This window comes from Oncorhynchus clarkii, chromosome 19 (assembly GCF_045791955.1).
Source record: "Oncorhynchus clarkii lewisi isolate Uvic-CL-2024 chromosome 19, UVic_Ocla_1.0, whole genome shotgun sequence".
Taxonomy (NCBI): Eukaryota; Metazoa; Chordata; class Actinopteri; order Salmoniformes; family Salmonidae; genus Oncorhynchus; species Oncorhynchus clarkii.
In genome coordinates, this window is record NC_092165.1 from 33,137,314 (window position 1) to 33,163,830 (window position 26,517).

The 26,517-nt window shown below is 42.8% G+C and overlaps 1 protein-coding gene across 3 annotated transcripts in view; it reads right to left on the bottom strand.

Annotated features, from left to right (window-relative positions):
- The window catches only part of LOC139375067 (tectonin beta-propeller repeat-containing protein 2-like), a 34,657-nt gene that overhangs the window by 5,876 nt on the left and 2,264 nt on the right, over window positions 1–26,517 (bottom strand). For all 3 annotated transcript variants that reach the window (XM_071116471.1, XM_071116470.1, XM_071116468.1), the window contains exons 2-16: window positions 25,266–25,511; window positions 24,951–25,079; window positions 24,530–24,661; window positions 24,223–24,380; window positions 23,673–23,979; window positions 23,026–23,158; window positions 22,342–22,818; window positions 21,362–22,098; window positions 20,931–21,114; window positions 20,511–20,684; window positions 18,222–18,402; window positions 17,715–17,856; window positions 12,564–12,804; window positions 11,375–11,464; window positions 10,938–11,171 (exon numbers count right to left, since the gene is read on the bottom strand). In XM_071116471.1, the coding sequence (XP_070972572.1) occupies window positions 10,938–11,171; window positions 11,375–11,464; window positions 12,564–12,804; window positions 17,715–17,856; window positions 18,222–18,402; window positions 20,511–20,684; window positions 20,931–21,114; window positions 21,362–22,098; window positions 22,342–22,818; window positions 23,026–23,158; window positions 23,673–23,979; window positions 24,223–24,380; window positions 24,530–24,661; window positions 24,951–25,079; window positions 25,266–25,487 (3,541 nt within the window). In that variant the 5' untranslated portion in view covers window positions 25,488–25,511. The remainder of the gene's footprint in view (window positions 1–10,937; window positions 11,172–11,374; window positions 11,465–12,563; window positions 12,805–17,714; window positions 17,857–18,221; window positions 18,403–20,510; window positions 20,685–20,930; window positions 21,115–21,361; window positions 22,099–22,341; window positions 22,819–23,025; window positions 23,159–23,672; window positions 23,980–24,222; window positions 24,381–24,529; window positions 24,662–24,950; window positions 25,080–25,265; window positions 25,512–26,517) is intronic.

Below are 26,517 nucleotides of genomic sequence, written 5' to 3' on the forward strand. Positions count from 1 at the left end.
CTGAAGAAACGATTATGCAGGAACATTGGTTCAGACATATAGGACTAATAATAACAGAGATCTTTTACATAATATTGTAACAGACTTTGATAATAGGCTAATTTAACTGGGAGTATATGTATGTACGACTTTCTCTTACTATTGTTCAGTAAGAAAAACAGAAACCACCGCCATTGATATTGCTTTGAGCGGCACAATATAACACAGCACACTAGAGGCCCATGTGACAAAACACTATTACGTCACAGTAATCTCGCACATTATATAATCTGACTATTGGGCTGGCTGACCTCTAAACAAACAATGACCTCCAAATAAAGCAATCCCATTCGCCTGCAATATTCTTGACTTTATGTTAATGACTTTGTATTATTTGTATATCTGTCATCGGTTTCTTGTGCTGTTGTGTTCATTATCTAATCCAAATGACACAATGGCAAGTTCGCTCAGGGAAAAATGAAGTCAATCTATTCTATTATAATAAAGACTGCATACATATACGTCCACTTCAAAATGTTCAGTGAGTGACGTATGCATGGTCTCGTGAGTGCGTAAAAAACTGACACTGTAGAAGCTTGGTATGTTATACCTTTCCCAAACTAAACCATAGGGCATATGATATCAGGACAGAGAATACGGATGGACAACGACCACCGGGAGAGGATAAGTTTAAATGCCTGGATGTCCTCACAGACACATCAGGGCAAAGTGTTGATAAAGTGAATTGGTTTGTCCTGCTAACCTTGACGCTCCTCTATCCCATGATTGCATTGATGTGATGACAGTCCCTTTAATCTAAGCCAGATAAGGAAAAGCACATCGCCCAGAACAGGAGATGGCATGTTTAAATAAAAGGTTAAATGAAAATAAAATAGTTGATGATGCAAAGAGTTCTCTGAGCTTCTGTTTAACAAATGAATGAAGGCCGAGGGGTTGTAAGCCAATAAGGCAAAAAAGACAAGTTATTATTTCATGTGAAACATTACAACACTTACTGTGTTTTCAAAGGCTTCATCACTTAAAAACAAATACTTATTTCAGTCTTTAGAAGAGGTTTCCGACTGAATGACGTGAATACTTTTATGAAATATGAGGACCGACACACCAAAACATAGCGTATTACTTAGTATTTTCTTGTCAAAGGGTTAAAGATGCATTCTGGGATCTTAAGTACTTACAATTTCGTAACAGATTGTACAAATGGGATGTTTTTTTGTTGCAGGGTGTAACATATTATACGAAATGGTAGTACACAATTGTGCAACATTTTCAAGGAACTGTTTTTTTGCTCGTGAGCACTACTTTTAAAACTACTGGCTGAAATGCTTGGGAGCATCCCTTTAATGGTCAACCCTTCCAAAATCATTGTTCTCTGCATTCATCACATTATCACTATTAGATTAAGCTATTTACATTCTGTAACAAACTTTGTGTGGGGAGAGACAGGGTCAGGGACAGTGAAACCACCCTACTGTTGATAAGGTGGCTGTCATTGTAGCCTGGCGGGTAGGAGCACTGGGCCAGTCACCAAAAGGTTGCTGGATTGAATTCCCAAGCTGACAAGGTAAAAATCTGGAACATATCGACTTGAAGAATTCCACCTATCCCTAAAAAATGAAAACCCGGACCTCTATATAAATAACCTATAATCTATAGGGATCGCTAAAGGGATCGGTTGCAATTCAAGATTACTCCTGGAGTTTCTGGGCAAGATACATTCTTAGAAAAGATTAGCCTAGTCCTAAATGTTACCTGAGACTTGGGTGACTTGGGTGCCCATAGACGCCATAGGGGTCTACAGCCATGTCTAGCCTGAACAAGTATTTGTATTTATTTTTCTGAATAGTGAATATGGTACTAGAGCCAACATGCATTGGTGTTCAGAGACATTGGATATACTGTTTTAACCCTTTGACATCACCCTTTCACCTCTGACCTCACTGGGAAATCCTCTGGTGGTAAAAGTAGCCACCCTTTGCCTTGATGACAGCTTTCCACTCTTGGCATTCACTCAACCAGCTTCATGAAGAATGCTTTCCCAACAGTCTTGAAGGACTTCCCACATATGCTGAGCTCTTGTTGGCTGCTTTTCCTTCACTCTGCGGTCCAACTCATCCCAAACCATCTCAATTGGGTTGAGGTCGGGTGATTGCCGAGGCCAGGTCATCTGATGCAGCACCTTCTTGGTCAAAAAGTCCTTACACAGCCTGGAGGTGTGTTGGATCATTGTCCTGTTGAAAAACAAATAATAGTCCCACTAAGCGCAAACAGAATGCTGTGGTAGCCATGCTGGTTAATTGTGCCTTGAATTCTAAATAAATCACAAACAGTGTCACCAGCAAAGCACCCCCCACACCATCACACCTCCTCCTTTATAGTGGTAATCACACATGCAGAGGTCATCCGTTCGCCTACTCTGCATCTCACAAAGACACAGCGGTTGGAAAAAAATGAAAAAAATTGGACTCAGACCAAAGGACAGATTTACACCGGTCTAATGTCCATTGCTCGTGTTTCAAGCAAGTCGCTTCTTCTTATTGGTATCCTTTAGTAGTGGTTTCTTTGCAGCAATTTGACCATGAAGGCCTGATTCACACAGTCTCCTCTGAACAATTGATGTTGATATGTGTCTGCATTTATTCAAGCTGCAATTTCTGAGGCTGGTAACTCTAATGAACTTATCCTCTGCAGCAGAGATAACTCTGGGTCTTCCTTTCTTGTGGTGGTCCTCATGAGAGCCAGTTTCATCATAACGCTTGATGGTTTTTGTGACTGCACTTGAAGAAACGTTCAAAGTTTTTGAAATGTTCTGGATTGTCTGACCTTCATGTTTTAAAGTAATGATGGACTGTCGTTTCTCTTTGCTTATTTGAGCTGTTCTTGCCATAATATGGACTTGGTCTTTCACCAAATAGGGCTATCTTCTGTATACCACCCCGACCTTGTCACAACACAACTGATTGGCTCAAACGTATTAAGAAGCAAAGAAATTCCACAACTTTCAACAAGGCACACCTGTTAATTGAAATGCATTCCAGGTGACTAGCTCATGAATATGGTTGAGAGAATACCAAGAGTGTGCAAAGCTGTCATCAAGTCAAAGGGTGGCTACTTTGAAGAATCTCAAATTTAAAATATTTAGATTTATTTAACACATTTTTGGTTACTACATGATTCCATATGTGTTATTTCATAGTTTTGATGTCTTCACTATTATTTTATGATGTAGAAAATAGTAAAAATAAAGAAAAACCCTTGAATGAGTAGGTGTGTCCAAACTTTTGACTGGTACTGTATATCAGGTGATCTATGAGCCAAACAATTTTCCTGGCAAGGTCACCAGGTCAGGACGAATACACTAAAAGCCCTATTTAGGCCTACTCTAGGACCAAAGATGGTCACAGGGCAAGCAGTAAGACACGAGCACACATTACTCGTGTACTATGCCTTCAAGCAGCAACTGCTGCTCACATGAAAGTGGAGAAAATATGTGTTCATACAGACAATTGACATTGGCTTACATAATCACATCAAATACTTATCATCAAAACAGAAGGCCTACTTTACTTTTAAAACTCACCTCACTGTGATGATCAATTTGAAGAAAGAACTTCAACAGCAGGTTGAAACAGTGTAGTTAGTCTTTGTTTCAAAGACTAACACAACAAAATGGACATTGCTTTCTAAGGTGATGATTAATTCAAAACTCCCATAAGCATATTAAAGCTTATGCATATGCATAAGCTTATGAGCCCAAGCCCGTAAAAAAAAACTGAATTAAAATGATGATTGTGCCGTAATACAATACATAGCCTAAGGCATATCACGCATGGTAGAAAAACACAAAATAAAACTGTCTTTGGTACATAATTGGTCTAGCCTATACTCCAAAATTAAACAAATGTAAGTAATGGCCTTTGAGTGTGGACAGTATTATAATGCATACAGAATGGACTGGTTACCATATGCTACGCTCCAAAATGTCTATCCATGAGTCTGGGAGAGAACGTATAGCCCTAGCTGATGCTGTTGGTTCATTGATTGTGCAGGGTGGCTTACAATCAGTGCATTTGTATTTTAATAGCCTAGTAATAGGGATTGTTTTATATTTTCACAATTAATTGGCTTACTCATTACATTTAGCTATACAGAATATCTCACCACCATGCGTTTCCATCTCCTGCTCTCAACAGTTTAGTGAAATATGATTTGTTTTGCGAAAACATGTCACTATCGATGGTCCGGAACAGATTTCCAAAAAAGTTTCCCAAATTAAGCACTGGGTAGCTGGGACAGGCCATGGCATACAGAGTTTGGGCGGAATATTACCTACAGGGCAGCAAGAGCTTGCTCATCAAGCAGTGGTTGATGCTTGGAGTGAAATAAGTGTTCTTAGATTTATTTCTCAGCTACTCATATTAAGCACATGCTCCGATATAAACCCGAAGTAGCCTACAAAACGGACACGTGGAAAAGCGCGAGGCCTCCATTCGCTATTTGAGTGCATACAGATGACATGTCTTTTCCCCCCCTGTTCCTGCCTATTTTCATATTAGTTAAGACAAGATTAGATAGAATATAGTGTGATGGGTGAAAATATAATCACTTGATGAGAGAACAGCTGTGCAGCCTGAGGCAAGGAGCAGAGCGCAAGCTTTTTTTGTTGCTACTTTCTCAAATTATCAATAGCCTATAGTCGCACCATGCAACCCATATACTGTATGTCTTGATTTCTAAGACATTCTAAGGTTTGTATCATTCACAACTTAAGTTCCCAAATAACTCCAAATCTAGTGTATAGGACCTGTTTCAAAATGTTCACCTTTACACTCAACATAGCAGAATAAAATGGAAAGGATATGAAGTCCAATTATATTATTTATATATATTATACATTATATATATTATACTATATGGTATAATTTTGTCTGCTAAATAATCAAGCCTACAGCCTATAGCATTGCGCATAGCCAGATAACATTTGCCTACAGTAGGCCAATTCATATTCTGTTCTTCTGAAATACATTTTCTTCATATAATAATGTTTCTTTAGACCTGACTAAAAATAAATAATGGGTTTATTCTGAAGGTACATTAAATTGATTTATTATACTTTTTTAAATGTCGATGTTCCAAAGTGGCGCATCAGTGACTTGTATGTGTACCTGGAGATGCTAAACATATTTATGTTAATTAGCGTTCAATTACTGTGAGCCTGGAAGTCTTGTGCATGACAACAACTGGCTGACAACATTTCATGACCGCCACAGCCCTAAGCTTACTAGTAGTTTTATCAGGGACAAGATGCCAATTGAGAAACAAATGATAAAACATTGTTAAATGTTTCTTTATGTCAAACATGGAGAACCCACACAAGGCAGACCAATGCTTTGTGATTTATTTCCCCAGTCTTGATTATTTCCCTTAGCGTTCAATTACAATGCTTTGTGATTTATTTCCCCAGTCTTGATTATTTCCCTTCCAAAAATCAAATTTTATTATATAGTAAATCAATCTTTTATAACAAATTACCTAAATGTTCGACACCCAATGAACGTCTTACAATGAAAAGTTTCACTGACAAATGTCTTTTCATTATGCGATAACTTTCAAAACTTCCTTCATGAACTATAATGAACTGTGAAAGGTGTCAAACACTCTTGTCCCTGTCCTGATTCCTGTGCAGTGTTCTAGCAAGGAGACTTAGTGTCAATGACCACATGATCTAACAGAACACGGCTAAAAATGTGTGTACTCTCAGCTCCCTCCCCTCTCATGTTACATTGTGATGCACACATAGCCCAATACGGCCTGGCTACAGCTGTCTGCTGTCGTCACATGGCTGTCTATTTGCATCCAGCCACTTTCCAGCAGCAGAACATATACAACCTGAACCTCTTCAATAAACAAACACTGAAGCTTCTACCAAGACCCTGGTGCATCTATCGAAGGGTTGAAATCTATCTGCTGTTAGATAACTTACTTTCCATGAATTTTAAATGACACCAACCTCTTGGAATGGAGGGTAGGGACTCATTGCCAAATGACGGTAATACATAGGCCTAATATCTCTTTAGAATCATGTGTTTTCTACAGGCATGTCAGCTTACTGCTTGAGACGTGGTACAGCCCAAAAAAGTCTAAAAGGCAATGTAAACGGTTCACTCCAAAGAAATATAAGGATTTCTTTGGAGAACATATCAGACACTCCTTCATGGAGTATTGAAAGGTCTTGACTTGTAGTAGGAGGAACTGCTCTGATAATTTCCCTGCCTGGCATGAACTTTGACACCTTGCTCAAGGAGGACCTTATCAAAAAAAGTCTTATGTAAGTACCACCTGCCTATACATAAGTAAAAAAACTCCCTAGTAAAACTGAGGAAGCGAGTGACGTCTGCCTGCTGAATCTGTGTCAGCAGCCAACTCAAGACAATGCCTCTAGATCCAGATCCTCTGTTTCAGGAGTGCTAGTTTATTGCTCTCCCTGTATTCCTGAGGGGCGTAACTAGGACTAGAAAGACAACCTCACATGAACTAGGTCAAAGTCAGACTGCAGTTTGGAGGTGCGAGTACCATTGCCGACCACTGGGACATGAAACGTAAGCTGGTGGGGACACTACGATGGGCGTGCGAAAGTATGCAGCTACATGGAACTGACACCAAAAGACAGGCTGACATTTGACAGACTAGACATACAGCATGTGCTAGATAAGTATGTCACACTGGGAATAAATGTTCAGTTCTGATCAGTTATGAAATGGCCATTTAATTTTTAAGAATGCTTATTGCCTATATATAAAATGTTCCTTTAACATCTGCAAACAAAATGGCTTAGTTATTACTACAGTATAATGAAATGTGAAAACATTTACACTGAACAAAAATATATATGCATAATGCAACAATTTCATACAGTTAAAGTTCATTTAAGGAAATAAGTCAAAATAAAGAACTTAATTAGGCCCTAATCTATGGATTTCACATGAATGGAATACAGATTTGCATCTGTTGATCACCACAGATACCTTTAAAAAAAATTAACGGTCAATAAAACAAGTCAGTATCTGGTGTGACCACCATTTGCATCATGCAGCGCGACACATCTCCTTTGCATAGAGTTGATGAGGCTGTTGATTGTGGCCTCTGGAATGTTGTCCCTCTCCTCTTCAATGGCTGTGTGAAGTTGATGGATATTGGTGGGAAGTGGAAAACGCTGTCATAAACGTTGATCTAGAGCATGCCAAACATGCTCAATGGGTGTGTCTGGTGTGTATACAGGCCATGCAAGAGCTGGGACATTTTTAGGTTTCCAGGAATTGTGTACAGATCCTTTGCAACATGGGACGTTACATTATCATGCTGAAACATGAGGTGATGGCGGCGGATGAATGGCATGACAATAGCCTCTTGATCTCTGTGCATTAACATTGCCATCGATAAAATGCAATTGTGTTGGTTGTCTGTAGCTTATGTCTGCCCATACCATAACCCCACCATGGGGCACTCTGTTCATAACGCTGACATCAGCAAACCGCGAGCCCAAAAGACACCATACACACTGTCTGCCATCTGCCCAGTACAGTTGAAACCGGCATTCACCGTGAATACCAAACTTTTCCAGCATACTAGTGGCCATTGAAGGTTAACATTAACCCACTGATGTCGGTTACGATGCCGAACTGCAATCAGGTCAAGACCCTAGTGAGGACGACGAGCATGCAGATGAGCTTCTCTGCGACGGTTTCTGACGGTTTGTACAGAAATTCTTTGGTTGTGTAAACCCACAGTTTCATCACCTGTACGGGTGGCTGGTCTCAGATGATCTCACAGGGGAAGAAGCAGGATGTGGAGGTCCTGGCTGGCGTGGTTACACGTGATCTGAGGTTGTGAGGCCGTTTGGACATACTGCCAAATTCTCTAAAACTACGTTTGAGGTGGCTTATAGTAGACTAATTAAATAAAATCAAATTCTATTTGTCACATGCGCAGAATACAACATGTGTAAACCTTACAGTGAAATGCTTACTTACAAGCCCTAACAAAATGCAGTTAAGAAAATACCCCCCAAAAAAGTAAGAGATAAGAATAACAAATGATTAAAGAGCAGCAGTGAATAACAATAGTGGGGCTATATACAGGGGGTACCGGTACAGAGTCAATGTGCAGGGGGGACAATGCAAATAGTCTGGGTAGCCATTTGACTAGCAGTTCAGGAGTCTTATGGCTTGGGGGTAGAAGCTATTTAGGAGCCTCTTGGACCTGCGCTCCGGTACCACTTGCCATGCAGTAGCAGAGAGAACAGACTATGACTAGGACGGCTGGAGTCCTTGACAATTTTTAGGGCCTTCCTCTGACACCGCCTGGTATAGAGGTCCTGGGTGGCAGGAAGCATGGACCCGGAGATGTACTGGGCCGTACACACTACCCTCTGTAGTATCTTGCGGTCGGAGGCCGAGCAGTTGCCATACCAGGCAGTGATGCCACCTGTCAGGATACACTCAAAGGTGCAGCTGTAAAACATTTTGAGGATCTGCCATGCCAAATCTTTTCAATCTCCTGAGGGGGAATAGGTTTTGTCGTGCCCTCTGCACGACTGTCTTGGTGTGCTTGGACCATGTTAGTTTGTTGGTGATGTGGACGCCAAGGAACTTGAAGCTCTCAAACTGCTCCACTACAGTCCCATCAATGAGAATGGGGGCGTGCCCGGTCCTCCTTTTCCTGTAGTCCACAATCATCTCCTTAGTCTTGATCATGTTGAGGGAGAGGTTGTTGTCCTTGCACTACACGGTCAGGTCTCTGACCTCCTCCCTATAGGCTGTCTCATCGTTGTCGGTGATCAGGCCTACCATTGTTCTGTCATCAGCAAACTTAATGATGGTGTTGTTGTCGTGCCTGGCCGTGCAGTCATGAGTGAACAGGGAGTACAGGAGGGGACTGAGCACGCACCCCTGAGGGGCCCCCGTGTTGAAGATCAGCGTGGCGGATGTGTTGTTACCTACCTTACTACCTGGGGGCGACCCTTCAGGAAGTCCAGGATCCAGTTGCAGATGGAGGTGATTAGTCCCAGAGTCCTTAGCTTAGTGATGAGCTTTGAGGGCACTATGGTGTTGAACGCTGAGCTGTAGTCAATGAATAGCATTCTCACAAAGGTATTCCTTTTGTCCAGGTGTGAAAGGGCAGTGTGGAGTACAATAGAGATTGCATCATCTGTGGATCTGTTCCATGTATGCAAATTGGAGTGGGTCTAGGGTTTCTGGGATAATGGTGTTGATGTGAGCCATGAAAAGCCTTTCAAAGCATTTCATGGCGACAGACGTGAGTGCTATGAGTCGGTAGTAATTTAGGCAGGTTACCTTAGTGTTCTTGGGCACAGGGACTATGGTGGTCTGCTTGAAACATATTGGTATTACAGACTCAGACAGGGAGAGGTTGAAAATGTCAGTGAAGATACTTGCCAGCTGGTCAGCGCAAGCTCGGAGTACACGTCCTGGTAATACATCTGGCCCTGCGGCCTTGTGAATATTGACCTGTTTAAAGGTCTTACATCGGCTGCGGAGAGTGTGATCACACAGTCTTCCGGAACAGCAGATGCTCTCATGCATGTTTCAGTGTTACTTGCCTCGAAGCGAGCATAGACGTTATTTAGCACATCTGGTAGGCTTGTGTCACTGGGCAGCTCTCGGCTGCGCTTCCCTTTGTAGTCTGTAATAGTTTGCAGGACATGCCACATCCGACGAGCGCCAGAGCCGGTGTAGTATGATTCGATCTTAGTCCTGTATTGACACTTTGCTTGTTTGATGGTGTGTCGGAGGGAATAGTGGGATTTCTTATAAGTTTCTAGGAGTCCCGCTCCTTGAAAGTGGCAGCTCTAGCCTATAGCTCTGTGCAAATATTGCCTGTAATTCATGGCTTCTGGTTGGGGTATGTATGTACAGTCACTGTGGGGACGACGTCCTCGATGCACTTATTGATAGTGACTGATGTGGTGTACTCCTCAATGCCGTCGGAAGAATCCCTGAACATAGTCCAGTCTGTGTTAGCAAAACAGTCCTGTACGTTAGCATCTGCTTAATCTGACCACTTTTTTTATAGACCCAGGTCACTGGTGCTTCCTGCTTAAATGTTTGCTTGTAAGCAGGAATCAGGAGGATAGAATTATGGTCAGATCTGCCAAATGGAGGGCGAGGGAGAGCTTTGTACGCGTCTCGGTGTGTGGAGTAAAGGTGGTCTCAAATTTTTCCCCCTCTGGTTGCACACATTTAACATGCTGATAGAAATTAGTTAAAACTGATTTAAGTTTCCCTGCATTAAAGTCCCCGTTCACTAGGAGCGCCGCCTCTGTATGAACATTCAAATCTCTGGCAAGAGCTCTGGTGGACAGCCCTGTTAGTCAGCATGCCAATTGCATGCTCCCTCAAAACTTGAGACATCTGTGGAATTGTGTTGTGTGACAAAATTGCTCATTTTAGAGTGGCCTTTTATTGTCCACAGCACAAGGTGCACCTGTGTAATGATCATGCCGTTTAATCAGCTTCTTGATATGCCACACCTGTCAGGTGGATGGATTATCTTGGCAAAGGAGAAATGCTCACGAACAGGGATGTAAACAAATTTGTGCACAACATTTGAGAGAAATATGCTTTTTGTGCATTTGGAAAATTTCAGGGATCTTTTATTTCAGCTCATGAAACATGGGACCAACACTTTACATGTTGCGTTTATATTTTTGTTCAGTATAGTTTTCCTACAAAACAGAGAGGAAATACCACAAAACTACTGCAATCAATCTCCCAGTGAGGCCACTAAATCACCAATTTAGCAAACAAAATCACAGTTATTTTTGCATTTAGCATCTAGCCTAAACTTAGCTACCTAGCTTGTGATCTGTCTGATGAGGCAACCAATGTTATTTCTATGTGTGAACAGTATGGTCTCACCGAGCTGGCTGAGGTCCAGCAGATTCCAGTGCATGCCAGTGGGGCAGCTGGTGGAGAGGGTGCGGATGTGGACACGGCCGTGGTGGTCCAGTCCCCACAGGGCATCGCGGCAGGCAGTGAGCTGCACCATCTCTATGTCCTGGGGCAGCTGGACCGTGGTGGGGTGCATCTGACCATCCTGGTCCCAAACACAGAACAGGTCTTTCCTGCTCTGGCCCAGCCACAGGAAGCTCCCTGCAGAGACAGAGAGATACAAACACAGTCACATGTTGGTGATGTAATACACAGAGAGACACAGATAACATGTAATGTAAATGTAATGTCAAAGGAGTGGTCTTCTTTATTTCTGTACATTTATTTGAGATGGGTTGTTGCCATAAGGTGGAGGGATGGTAGTAATAATGTTATGTGTTCACAAAGAGTGGTCATCAATCTACCTTCTTTACTGAGTAAAGCCGAGGAGTAGACGAAGGCCCACTTTGTGGCAGAGACGGTTCCTCTGGGTACGACACCCTGCCAGAAAGTGCCTGTGGTGTCACAAAACATCACTGTCACACTAAACACCCTGCAGTATTATCACAAAAGTCACTGTCCATCTCACTGCCTTAACACACTTTGACCTTTGAGAAGGTGTCAGTAAAGAAATGTAAATAGTTTTTGCCTTAAAGCCCGTTCAGATAGAACAGCCGACATAAGGAGAGAGACGGGGAATTCAGATCAAAAATATAGGACGCACGGTTGAGACCGTTTCTACGGTAAAGGTGCCTCTTTACAAGGATCTGAAGAAACTTTGAGAAAAAGTTGCCGCTTGTTGTAGCAAATTAATTTGTTCTTAATTAACTGACTTGCCTAGTTAAATAAAGGTTCAATAGAAATGATATTTAAAAAACAGTGTTGAAGAAAATAGTGCTGTAGGAAACGAGTATTATGAAATATATGCACCAGAAACCAGGCTCACTTTGCAACTTGTCAGAGAAATATCAGCAAGCTAGGGTATCTAACTGCAGCAAAATAGCTAGTTAGCCTGCTTGGCTAAACACAGAACATCAGCTCACTGTACATATATTTATGTTAATATTCTTATTCATTCCTTTACACTTGTGTGTATAAGGTAGTTGTGAAATTGTTCGATTACTTGTTAGATATTACTGCAAGGTCAGAACTAGAAGCACAAGCATTTCACTACACTCGCATTAACATCTGCTAACCATGTGTATGTGACCAATAAAATTTGATTTGATTTCTTATTTAAACGGACCTGTCTCGTTTCAAGCATTTTGCTAAGATTTGACATGTTGAATATTGAAAACTCCAGCAGCTGACATGACACATTCTAAAACTACACCACTCAGATAAAAAAAAACGTTGTTCTAAAACTGCTTAAAACCATCTAGTCTCATCTTGACTGGTTGTTGTATCTGAACTGGGCTGAAGGCTTAGTTGATGAAGTTCTGTGTTTCTATGGAATGTGGTTATGTCATCAAGGGCTCTCCATAAAAGGCATTTTAATGCAGAAAACAACAATTAAAATGGCTCCTGACTGAACATCTGTGTTAACCCACCAAGCTTAAGCCTAGGCATTAGCTTGGTGAGTTAACAAAAAAGTATTGAGGTCTAATTACAAACCGCTGAGGCTGCCTTTGGCGACATGGAAGTCGTTCCTGCCAGATGCAATCCAGACGCCAGTGGTGTTGGAAGAGACCAGGCTGGGCTGGCACTGGGACTGCTGGGAGAGGAAGGCCACGCGGAGGCATTCTGCCACCCGCTCCACCGGGGCCTTGGTGGCTGTGGCCACGTTTTGAGTGGCCTGGATCAGCGTCTGGAACAGACTGCCCTGGTCAAACACCACATAGTCTGTGATGCTCACCTGAGGGAGGGAACAAAAGGCCAGAAATAGATAAGCATTAGAAGGTGTGCCAGTCATCTCGGGGTGAAGTCTGTAATACAACCCCTTTGACTTAAAAAAATAGACATTCTTAAAAAACGATCGAAGTGCAAAATAGAGGACCGATGGAAATTATGGGTGTGAGTAGGGCTGTTGCAGTGACTGTATTACCGCCACACCGGCGGTCACGAGTCATGAAGGCAGTCAAATTCCACATGACCATTTAGTCGCGGTAATTAGGCTTCTCCAAGCTCTGATGCTGCTGCTGGTCATTAGTAGCCTACCAAACTTGCTAACTGCCTGGTACTCAGCACTTTATTGTTCCTCTAATCACTCTGACATCAATGCAAATGCTTTTGATAATCTAACCAAACACGCTTCATGAGAGCCCATGAGCTCATTTCAATAGGTTATGCAACAGTGCAAGAAAAAAGGGTGATGGCCTCTACTAAAAATAGCAGAATCAGCTTTCTATAGGCTAGGCCTCCTATATTTATTTCTCAACTCTATAAAGCACATTGCTTATATTTACAACAGGTGTATAGCCTACCTGGCTGGCATGAAAATAAACCACGGGGAAAAGCATCCTCCATTCGCTATGTAAGTACATATATTTTTTCCCGATGCCCCTGTTTCGAGACATGTACAGTGCCTTGCGAAAGTATTCGGCCCCCTTGAACTTTGCGACCTTTTGCCACATTTCAGGCTTCAAACATAAAGATATAAAACTGTATTTTTTTGTGAAGAATCAACAACAAGTGGGACACAATCATGAAGTGGAACGACATTTATTGGATATTTCAAACTTTTTTAACAAATCAAAAACGGAAAAATTGGGCGTGCAAAATTATTCAGCCCCTTTACTTTCAGTGCAGCAAACTCTCTCCAGAAGTTCAGATAGGATCTCTGAATGATCCAATGTTGACCTAAATGACTAATGATGATAAATACAATCCACCTGTGTGTAATCAAGTCTCCGTATAAATGCACCTGCACTGTGATAGTCACAGAGGTCCGTTAAAAGCGCAGAGAGCATCATGAAGAACAAGGAACACACCAGGCAGGTCCGAGATACTGTTGTGAAGAAGTTTAAAGCCGGATTTGGATACAAAAAGATTTCCCAAGCTTTAAACATCCCAAGGAGCACTGTGCAAGCGATAATATTGAAATGGAAGGAGTATCAGACCACTGCAAATCTACCAAGACCTGGCCGTCCCTCTAAACTTTCAGCTCATACAAGGAGAAGACTGATCAGAGATGCAGCCAAGATGGATGAACTGCAGAGATCTACAGCTGAGGTGGGAGACTCTGTCCATAGGACAACAATCAGTCGTATATTGCACAAATCTGGCCTTTATGAAAGAGTGGCAAGAAGAAAGCCATTTCTTAAAGGTATCCATAAAAAGTGTTGTTTAAAGTTTGCCACAAGCCACCTGGGAGACACACCAAACATGTGGAAGAAGGTGCTCTGGTCAGATGAAACCAAAATTGAACTTTTTGGCAACAATGCAAAACGTTATGTTTGGTGTAAAAGCAACACAGCTGAACACACCATCCCCACTGTCAAACATGGTGGTGGCAGCATCATGGTTTGGGCCTGCTTTTCTTCAGCAGGGACAGGGAAGATGGTTAAAATTGATGGGAAGATGGATGGAGCCAAATACAGGACCATTCTGGAAGAAAACCTGATGGAGTCTGCAAAAGACCTGAGACTGGGACGGAGATTTGTCTTCCAACAAGACAATGATCCAAAACATAAAGCAAAATCTACAATGGAATGGTTCAAAAATAAACATATCCAGGTGTTAGAATGGCCAAGTCAAAGTCCAGACCTGAATCCAATCGAGAATCTGTGGAAAGAACTGAAAACTGCTGTTCACAAATGCTCTCCATCCAACCTCACTGAGCTCGAGCTGTTTTGCAAGGAGGAATGGGAAAAAATGTCAGTCTCTCGATGTGCAAAACTGATAAGAGACATACCCCAAGCGACTTACAGCTGTAATCGCAGCAAAAGGTGGCGCTACAAAGTATTAACTTAAGGGGGCTGAATAATTTTGCACGCCCAATTTTTCCGTTTTTGATTTGTTAAAAAAGTTTGAAATATCCAATAAATGTCGTTCCACTTCATGATTGTGTCCCACTTGTTGTTGATTCTTCACAAAAAAATACAGTTTTATATCTTTATGTTTGAAGCCTGAAATGTGGCAAAAGGTCGCAAAGTTCAAGGGGGCCGAATACTTTCGCAAGGCACTGTACATGATAATGGTCCATTCCAAATCAAAACAAATGTCACACATACATTTGAAGTCGGATGTTTATATACACCTTGGACAAATACATTTACACTCAGTTTTTCACAATTCCTGACATTTAATCCTGGTAAACATTCCCTGTCTTAGGTCAGTTACGATCACCACTTTATTTTAAGAATGTGAAATGTCAGAATAATTAGTAGAGAGAATTCATTATTTCAGCTTTTATTTCTTTCATCACATTCCCAGTGGGTCAGAAGTTTACATACAACTCCATTAGTATTTGGTAGCATTGCCTTTAAATAGTTTAACTTGGGTAAAACGTTTTGGGTAGCTTTCCACAACCTTCCCACAATAAGTTGGGTGAATTTTGTCCCATTCCTCCTGACAAAGCTGGTGTAACTGAGTCAGGTTTGTTGGCCTTGCTAGCACACACTTTTTCAGTTCTGCCCACAGATTTTCTATAGGATTGAGGTCAGAGCTTTGTGATGGCCTCTCCAATACCTTGACTTTGTTGTCCTTAAGCCATTTTGACGCAACTTTGGAAGTATGCTTGGGGTCATTGTCCATTTGGAAGACCCATTTGCAACCAAGCTTTAACTTCCTGACTGATGTCTTCAGATGTTGCTTGAATATATCCACATCATTTTCATTCCCCATGATGACATCTATTTTGTGAAGTGCACCAGTCCCTCCTGCAGCAAAGCACCCCCACAACATGATGCTGCCACCCCCGTGCTTCACGGTTGGGATGGTGTTCTTCAGCTTGGAAGCCTCCCCCTTTTCCCTCCAAACATAACGACGGTCATTAAGGCCAAACAGTTAAGTATGATCTTTGTCCCCATGTGCAGTTGCAAACCGTAGTCTGGCTTTTTAATGGCAGTTTTGGAGCAGTGGCTTCTTCCTTGCTGAGTGGCCTTTCAGGTTATGTCTATATAGGACTCGTTTTACTGGATATAGACACTTTTGTACCCATTTCCTTCAGCATCTTCACAAGGTCCTCTGCTGTTGTTCTGGGATTGATTTGCACTTTTCTCACCAAAGTACGTTCATCTCTAGGAGACAGGACGCGTCTCCTTCCTTTGCAGTATGATGGCTGTCTGGTCCCATGGTGATTATACTTGCTTACTATTGTTTGTACAGATTAAAGTGGTACCTTCAGGTGTTTGGAAATAGCTCCCAAGGATGAACCAGACTTGGAGGTCTACAAAAAAATGTCTGAGTTTTATTTTTTTTTTTTCATTTTCTGGAACTTTCCAAGCTGGCACAGTCAACTTAGTGTATATAAACTTCTGACACACTGGAATTGTGATACAGTGAATTATAAGTGAAATAATCTGTCTGTAAACAATTGTTGGAAAAATGTCTTGTGTCATGCACAAAGTAGATGTCCTAACCTAAACTATAGTTTGTTAACAAGAAATTTGTGGAGTGGTTGAAAAACGAGTTTTAATGACTCCAACCTAAGTGTATGTAAACTTCCGACTTCAACTGTATATTATTTAGTATATGTAAAGACAAGATTAAACCAATAATAGTCTGATGGGTGACAATATTAGCCTACCACGTGTGAATTATATATTATCACTTGTGAATGACGCCCAGCATCATGCCCATAGAAACAAAGCTTTTTTTTGCGACTTGTTTGAAACATAGTAGCACACCTCATGTAGCCTAGCCCATAGGCCTAGATGTTTTAAAAGGTTTGTATCACAACTAAAGTGGCCAATTAAGCACATTCATCCGCTTCACATGGGGTGTAGAACCTAACTGGCATATATAAGCAGCGTGTGAGTTTCAAGATTGGGGAAGATCATTTTCACCATAAAAATGCCGCTTTATAATAAAAGCATTATAGTCTACTACCATGTGGGCATTTCTGCGCTTATAATATGAAGAAATAGCTTAACATCCGTTGCAAAATAAATGTACAAATACATGCTATTCAATTATTGCGCACACACACTGCTCGCGAGTGTCTGCGTAGCCAAGCGCTAAAATAGAACTTGGATGTGTACAGCCTGTGCAAAAAACAAAGCAGATCTCATGCCTTTCAAGCAACTCAATTCATCATTAGAGTCTCGTCACGCAGCCATACAATGTATTAAAAATCAAAACATATAGCCCAACATTTGTAGATCAACTAAAGTTACATGAATAACTCTAAAGTAAGCATATTTCTTTGTTAACCGCTCAACACAGAATATCCCTCAAATCGTTTGGGGAAAATATTTATATTTGTTCAATTGGATTCTTCATACTATAAAATAATGCCACGGAATTATAAGTAAATCTTGTCTGCTACAGCCATTTGACATAGCCACATCAGTACCTAACATAAGGACAACTCAGAGTATGCTATTCTGTTCTTCTGAAATAGACTACATGTTCTTCATATCATGTTTCTATAGACCTGTCTACAATAAATAATGGATTTATTGTGAAGGTGTAGGCTGTATTACATGAATTTATTAGACTTTTTCAAAATGCCTTGTAGGCTATGTGTGGAAGCCAGGAGATGCTAAATGTGTTTATGTTAATTAACAGTCAATTACCGTGAGACCGACAGTTATTTGCTTGACAATCACCGGCTGACAAAGTTTCGTGACCGCCACTGTGTGGGTAACATTGGATACCAACCTGCCACCAGTGGTCATCGTCCCCCTGGGGCTTTTTGGCAGTGACTCCAGTCCTGAACCACAGACTTCCACCGGTGTCCAGAGCCCAGGCTGTGTTGTTCTCTCCCAGGGCTATACAGATGGGCTCCAGACCTTGACTCTCACTTTGAAAGGAGGAAAAACACACACACAAATACGTGATGATTAGCAAAGAAAGCATAGCCAACATTGCCTGAGTCCTGAAGACGTGCATTAGCTCCCTTTAGCTCAGCAGGCTAACGCAGTCTTCTGGTATGCAGGAGAGCTGGATTTTAACCCAGGTTGGTCATACTAACTCAACTTTCACTGTTACTAGGCCTGTATGACACACATCTTCCTTCCTCTTTTCAAAAGAGGTGAAAGAGTCATTGTTGGATTACAATTCAATAGAACAAACACATGACAACCCGTATGAGTTTCACGGGAAGCAAACATAGCTAACTCAACTATCACTGTTACTGGGGTCTATGACACACAGAAAAGGTTCTACCTGATTTTGTCGTACTTCCACATTTCCCCCTCAGAGCAGTAGCTGCTGAGGCCTTCTCTGTAGAAGACGGCCCTGTGTTCACTGAGGGCCCATACCACCCCGCCCCGTGCTGCGATCTGGGTCATTGGGCACGGGCAGTCCACCTTCACAGCCCGTGCACATGGACGGTCCACACTCAACCCTGCAGGATGGGACCACGACCACAATCAGGGATTAGTCTGTGAGTTAGTGCATTTGTTGTGTATTTTGTGAGTAAGTGAGTGAGTGTCTGTATGTAAACAGAATGGTAATCATGCCAAGTCTAGACTACTATTTTTCTATTTTATTTAACCTATATTTAACTAGGCAAGTCAGTTAAAAACAAATTCTTATTTACAATGACAGCCTACCAACAGGCAAAAGGCCTCATGCGGGAACTGGGATTAAAAATAAATATATATAAATATAGGACAAAACACAAATAACGACAAGACAACACAACACTACATAAAGAGAGACCTAAGACAACAACATATCAAGGCAGCAACACATGACAACACAGGATAGTAGCAACACAACATGGTAGCAGCACAAAACATGGTACAAACAATATTGGGCACAGACAACAGCACAAAGGGCAAGAAGGTTGAGACAACAATACATCACGCAAAGCAGCCACAACTATCAGTAAGAGTGTCCATGATTAAGTCTTTGAATGAAGAGATTGAGATAAAACTGTCCAGTTTGAGTGATTGTTGCAGCTCATTCCAATCGCTAGATGCAGCAAACTGAAAAGACGAGCGACCCAGGGATGTGTGTTCTTTGGGGCCCTTTAACAGAATGTGACTGGCAAAACGGGTGTTGTATGTAGAGGATGAGGGCTGCAGTAGATCTCAGATGGTGGGGAGTGAGGCCTAAGAGGGTTTTATAAATAAGCATCAACCAGTTGGTCTTGCAACAGGTATACAGAGATGACCAGTTTACAGAGGAGTATAGAGTGCAGTGATGTGTCCTATAAGGGGCATTGGTGGCAAATCTGATGACCGAATAGTAAAGAACATCTAGCCATATTACCAGTATAGCAGTCTCCCATTAGTTTCTTAGTTTATCATATCTAATTTAAATTAAATGTGCCACTAGAAATTACAAGCCTGCAGCAACACTATGCCCACCAATCACTAATCTTCAATTTCTTTGATGTCGGTCTCCAAAGTGTATATTTATCTCGTTGCCACCACCCAATTTCTGTGACAAATCCTGCCCATTTCAGAGGGTTTCTCTGAGGCTAGACAGAGGCAGACATACACCGCATGTAATTTAATGAACAGGCCTCTGTGTCTGTTGACTCTGGATGTGTCAGAACAGCTGCTAGAGTCATGCTTCATGTACAACTGACATCCTTACACAACCAGGGAAATAATATTACTCGTCTTGACCAGCAGCGTTAGCGGTGTTGTTCACAAGCCATCATAATACAAGGGACAGATATTATTTTGTAATGTTTGGGATTTATTCATCTTCATTATTCTCATCCCAAATATGGCATCTATACAGCACTATGATTACCTCTAAACTAATTTAGCCAGTGACTGATGATACTATTTATTATGGAGCCTAAACAGCTCCATCTAATGGCCAATTGGATAATTGCAGGAACTTATTTGCCAGCTTGAGACTGCCAATGAACAGGGTCATGATGTAATATTCTTTATGCCCTGAGGCCACCTGCTGCTGAAACCCTGAAGTCTTGTTTCAAATGGAGGAGTGAATTGAATAGTCCAAATAGCTTACATGAACAAATCTTACATTTAAAATAAAGTAAAATGGTTTGTAACAAAAACCATATTATAGAAACTTCCTGTGAGCACCTTTTCTATGCAGCAATGAATTTGCTAAATGTAGTGGCAGATTTCTTCATCTTTACTCCACAGCGGAATGAGCAAGGGGGTGTCAGGTAGCCCAGCGGTTAGAGAGGCAAGACAGCAAGCGGAGGGTCGAATCCCAGTTTCGATTGGAAAAGTCTGTCGAGAGTTGAGCTGGCAACTGAAGGGTTTCTGGTTTCAAACCCTAGATGTCATTGCCTGTCGTTGTAACCTCGCGGGCGCCCAGCGTGGTAGCTCCCCGCACCTCTCCAAAAACATGTATGTGTGTCTTTCGGGGGGGTTGGGTTAAAAGAGGAGGTCAAATTTCAGATGAACCCTGTAATGTGGTTTGACCAATAAAGTGATCTTATTCTTAAAGCAGATAGTAAAGAAGAACAAGACTCATGAGTATAATCACAAACTCCTTCCCTGTGGTTAACTATCTCACCTGTCTGCAGGTAGAGGTCTCCGCTGGTATGGATGATCCAGGCTGTGTCTTCACTAAGCGCCACAAAGGCAGAATCCTCCAGGGCTTTGTACCAGTGCCTCTTGCCTTTGATGGTGACTTTACCACATGCATACGCTGTCATGGTCTTCTGTTCCACCTTCCATAGCAGGGACCCTGAAATGAAATCAGACTTCAATGTAACAGCCATGACAAACCACTAGTATTTACATCCAAAGGAGAAATCTTGGGTAATGAACTTACCAACTCCCAAAAGTACCAACACATTGAATGCTCATCTTAAATAGAGGCAACAACAATGTAGACCAGGTACCACAGTACCTTCTACCTATAACGCATAATACAGAGATACTGTGAATAAAAGTGTCTGGCGCTAAATTATCATATTTTAGACATCCTCACCTGAAGGTGATAGTGCCACCTGCTGCACGTTCTCCTCAAACTTCTGCCAGCTCAGCCCCCCATCTGGGAGAGCACTGCAGTACAGGCCTCCTTTAAAGTCCAGGCACCAGATGTATCGGTCAGTCACCACCAGGTTCAGAATGCCACAGCCTGGCCCTGTGTAGCCCATCCAGCTCTCTGCTAACTACAAAGGAGACGAGAGGAGAGAGGGTTCAACCAGGGACAGAACTGTTGGTATTGGTGATGAACAACATTCTATGGTGAAAACTATCCAACCGTGTAACAACAATCAAATGAGTCAATGCTTCTATTTTGATGTGACACTACTAGTCATATAGTGTCAGAATGAAACTGAATGCAATGTACTGTAGCAGCACACACACTGAGGAAGGAAGCAGAAACATCACACAACATGTTGTGTGTTATATTACTGTCTTGTCTTGGTCCTGCTGTCCGATGTTGGAGCCCTGGAGGTTGAGGGCGTTGAGGCCGTCTCCAAGGCTGACACTGGAGGCTGAGTACGGGACTCCCTGGGCAGCATAGATGTCCTCCTCGTCACTGGAGTGGCACTGCTCAGGCTCCCGGGAATAACACATCTGATCAACACAGCTAGGAGGCTCCAGATGGTACGGGTCATCCTGGTCCTCAGAGTCATCCGGTCCAATGAGGGGGCTCAGGAAGTCATCCTCCTGCTCCTCAGTGGGGTCCTGGTCCTCTGAGGTCTGCATGTAGGCAAAGGTGCACTCCAGTAGAAGGTCTACATCTGGGGTAGGGGCCTCTCCCTGTTTGTTCGTGGCCGAGGGGCCGTGGCCGTTCTCTGGGTAGGACTGACACTCCATGTCCTGGAAAGGCAGGGACGCGGGGCAGGAAGGAGGCCGAGTCCCAGGGGGTTGAGTCTGAGGGTCCTGTCCCTGGCCACCACCCTGGCTCTGAGCTCCAGAGTTATTTAGTTCTGGGGAACCGCCACTGACGGATCCCTCCTGGTCTGGGGATCCGCTGCTCCTGCTTTGTAGGTCCAGACTGCTGCACATGAGACTGGTGTGGTCGGAGGCGGATGGGGGCTCACTCATAGGGGTGCTGGCCCCCCCGTCGCTGCCCCCTCCTCCATCCTGACTGCAAATGCTCTCGGACCAGCTGTTGTGCTGCTCACAGATGCGGTTTCCACTTTCTGTAGAGAGAAAAAGAGAGAGAGAACATAGCCGAAATTAAGTTTCAACATTAATGTATTGAATCCAGACTCACATGGAAAAGGCCAATTCTAAGACAAGCAATGAACTTTTTCAAAATGCTACTTAGAGCCATTTTGGAACATTTTGTGATCAACCAGAGCAAAGAACACTAGACCTCAAAGTTTTCTTGGCCCTTTGTTGAAAATCAGAGCCTTACCAAATTGGTTACTACTGCCACTCACCTTGTCTCCTCCTCTTTGCCTTTTTCTTGACTTTAATGGCCTTGACCACCAGCTCCTGCTGGAAGTCCTCCTGGTTGATGGCACTGTAGCGGCTGGAGGAGAGGTCCGACTGCTCCGTGGTGGTTGGGGTGGAGAGCATCATGCCCTGAACGCTATCCCAGGACGTTATGGAGCTGCTGCGGCTACGAGACTCACTGGTGCCCCCTACACTGGCCCCTCTCTGGTGGCTCAGTCGCTCCCCCACCTCAGGCCTCTCCACCAGAGCTACGGCCTCCCCTGCCTCGGGGTTGTCACTCAGCTGGTCCTGCTCTAGAACTTCCTCTACCTCTTCCACCTCCTCATCCACCAGCCTCTCCCCGTGCTCTGTGATGATGGCCATGGTCCTGATAGGCTGGGCTGTCTCCACGGAGCCGGTGGGCGGGAGCAGGATGGTGGGCGTGGTCAGGGGAGAGGTCAAACGGAGGGACAACTCAGAAACTGGACGGGAAGAAGGTTAAGAGGGAATGACTTTTCAGGGAATGACTATAGAGATAGAAGAAATTAAAGGACTAAAGAAATGAAAGGACTAAAGAAAGTTATCTGTAGATCGTGATTGTCTCTCTTTCCACCGTCTGGTTGGTTTGAACTGTAGTCCAAAGTGGTTTCAATGTATTCAAGCAAACAAAATACAATATGACATCTTACTGTTGGAAGCTAGGCCCTCGGGAGTATTGGAGATGCGAACGATGTCTCGATCTCCTTTCAAGATGAAGATCTCATTTTCAGTGCATGACACAGAGACAATGTCCCCGCAGCTTTCCAGTGCACCGATGATCACCTTGAAAGTCAAAGACAAAATAACATTGACAGATCGACTTCCCGTAAGGGCTCGAACACACCAATAGCGTTTGCCTGCCGAGAGTACTTGCGAACCGAGTGAAAAACGATTTTAAATGTAGAATCGCACGAAAATGTCAGCAGTCAGACGTCAACGGGAGATCCACATTCGATGCGATGTGTCCGACCTTTAGAAAGAAGAAACACTCTGACAGGACACAAAGATGGCTTCAATTACAGGTACCTGTATTCTCTAAGCTGATTCACTTACCCGACTATCTTTCATTATTCTCCATCAATATATAATTTGTAACACATGCAATTCACACTTGATTACCTTGTGGTTGAGGCAATCCAATTTAAGATGGCTTAAATTACTACATTCTTTGCAGTCTCAACTGATCCACTTCTAACCACCTCTCGCCATTACTCTCTAACAAAACATTGTAACAAGCGCTAAATAAAATACATGTATTATTAGTTTAGTATCCATTCCAGCCTGAGGACATCTTTACCTGGTTGAGGCAGTCCAACACGTAGACACTGTATTCGTTCCAGCTGAGGACCCAGCCCTCTCTGAGGAAGCAGCTCACCAGGCCCAGCTGCCTCTCCTGGGGCCGATAACCCCCTGTGGGGGCTGGCCTGGGGAACAGCTCAAACTGGGGCACCTGCTGGTTGAACAGAGGCTTCAGGACCCGCGTGTCCTCCACCAGTCCTCGCACGTCCGTCCGCCACAACCTAAGACCAGGCCTCGCTGCATAGACCAGCAGGCCACTCTGCTTACACAGGCCTGGCTGGAAGCACGCACCAAACTTCCCATTGCTTCGAGGAAAAGAATAACGCAAGAGACATATATAAGATATACACATAGCTTCAGAGCTTAGATTGTTGCACCGTCTATTCCTCTATGGTTTAATACATCAGAAAAATATGAAGAAGCTCAGCTGAGAAAATGTAAATGTCTCAATAAATTGTCTGAAGGGGACATACTTGATTTGTTGCTGAAAAGTCACTGATGTAAAAGTTGTGGTACTTTTTAATGAATAAGTACAACATGTAGGTTACCTCTTCCTGGGCTTGGTGCCCAGCTGCTGCAGGGCCTGCTCCTGAGTGTAGAAGAGCAAGGATCTCTGATGAGAGGAGATGAGCAGGACTTTCTGACTGTACTCCAGCTGGACTATGGCTGAGGGCTCCTCAAACAGCAGCACTGGGTTACACACACCCTAAGGATATGAGCATACAACACAGGTCAAAGCTCCAACCACAATACTAGGTTACATACACCCTGAGTGTATAAGGGTACAACAAATATGTGAGAGAAGATGGTTAGAAAACAAACAGCACATAACTGAAAGAATGAAAGCTGCTATACCTGATCCAGGTCCACAGCAGAGTACACAACCTTTCCTTTGTCATCACCAGAGAAAAGCTTCATTCCATTGGCACTCCAGGCCAAAGCAGTGACTGTGCTTTTATGCAAACCGACCACATCGAATCGCCTTAGCTACAGAAAAGAGAGAGGCCTCAGTGTTTCGCTACACAAAGGGGCACATAATATGATAAGATATACTTTAATCCATATGAGATGGACATATGTCTTGTGCTTTTTTTCCCCTCTCGAACCCCTCCGATATACACACAGACACACACACTAAAGGCTTGAGCAGTGCATGTGCTAAGCTTGCACCTTTCCATTTTAAAAGGGAATAAAATACAACAACAACAAAAAAGCTCAAAACATGACACTATCTTTACTCGTATCAACAGATCAGTTGATTGGTTGGTTGGCATACCTGTTTATTCCTGCCTGGAAGTTGAGACACCAGTTGAAAGAGAGCAACCCGACCAGACGCTGTGCCCACTGCCACCAAGTCATCAAAACAACTGAGCAGCTTCACTGTTGTGATAGCTTCGGATTTCCCCTGGGAAGATACAGTAACATGTTAACAGTTAAACATAATGACAAACTTACTTATTGGGGGGGAGGGGGGGTAAAGGTGGTTCATAGAATCACTAATAATTGGATGTTTGTTATCAGATTTGGTTTAGGGTAAAAGTGCAAAATAATTTAATAAAATAAGCAATGCATGAAACAGTGGCATACTCACCTCTATGTTGTACTTGTTCATCTGGCAGACCCGCCTGCAGTACAGATAGAGCATCCCAATACTGCTCCCCACAGCAATGTAATCACTGTTGGTGTCCAGAGCAGTCAGGTAGACCACTACAGAGCGGAAGCCTTTCTGAACCTTGGCAGGTATTGCATTGAGCAGGTAGTACAGGGGACAGAACTCCCTTAAGGCGCTCTGTGGAGGGGTTTGGGCTGCCATGGTGGACAGGCAATGTTCTGCTCTCTGTGGAATAGGAAAAGAAGGCATGGCAATCATAAACATGGGAACACATGAATGATAGACATTACTTTTTTCACCTTTATTTAACTAAGCAAGTCAGTGAAGAACAAATTCAAATTTTCAATGATGGCCTAGGAACAGTGGGTTAACTGCCGTGCTCAGGGGCAGAACAACAGATTTTTACCTTGTCAGCTCGGGTATTCGATCTTGCAACCTTTCGGTTACAAGTCCAACGCTCTAACCACTAGCTATCTGAGCATCTTACCAATCCCTGCAGCTGTACATAGCCCATCTGTAAATAGCCTATCCAACAACCTACCTCATCCACATATTGTTTTGATTTACTTTTTTGCACACCAGTATTCTACTTGCACATCATCATCTGCACATCTATCAGCTCAGTGTTAATTTGCTAAATTGTAATTACTTCACTACTATGGCCTATTTATTGCCTTACCTTCTTACTCCATTTGCACACACCTTACATTGATTTTTCTATTGTGTTATTGACTGTACTTTTGTTTATCTCATGTGTAACTAATGTGTTGTTGTTTTTTGGCGCACTGCTTTGCTTCATCTTGGCCAGGTCCCAGTTGTAAATGAGAACCTGTTCTCAACTGGCCTACCTGGTTAAATAAAGGTGAAATAAATAAAATGTGAAAAAACTAGGCTACCTGCCGACATGTATGGCATACAATGATTATAGAATATTTGGCTATGGTAAATACAGTGCGAGACCAGGCAAGGTAGGTACCTAGCTAGTTGCTACTGTGGGGTTATCCTCAATGGTTATCCTCCAATTTTCACACCTTGCTTCTACTTCTAACTAGCACAAACACAGTTAGCGCTAACTCCACATCAACTGAAACTAACCTTACCAAATATCTCTCCATAGTGTCCCTAACTAGCTAGCTAACTATAGTAAATAGATAGTGACATCACTTGGAGGTCCAAGATGAAATCGTATGAAACCGAAAATACTGGGTAGCTAACGATTTTGGACTAAGGC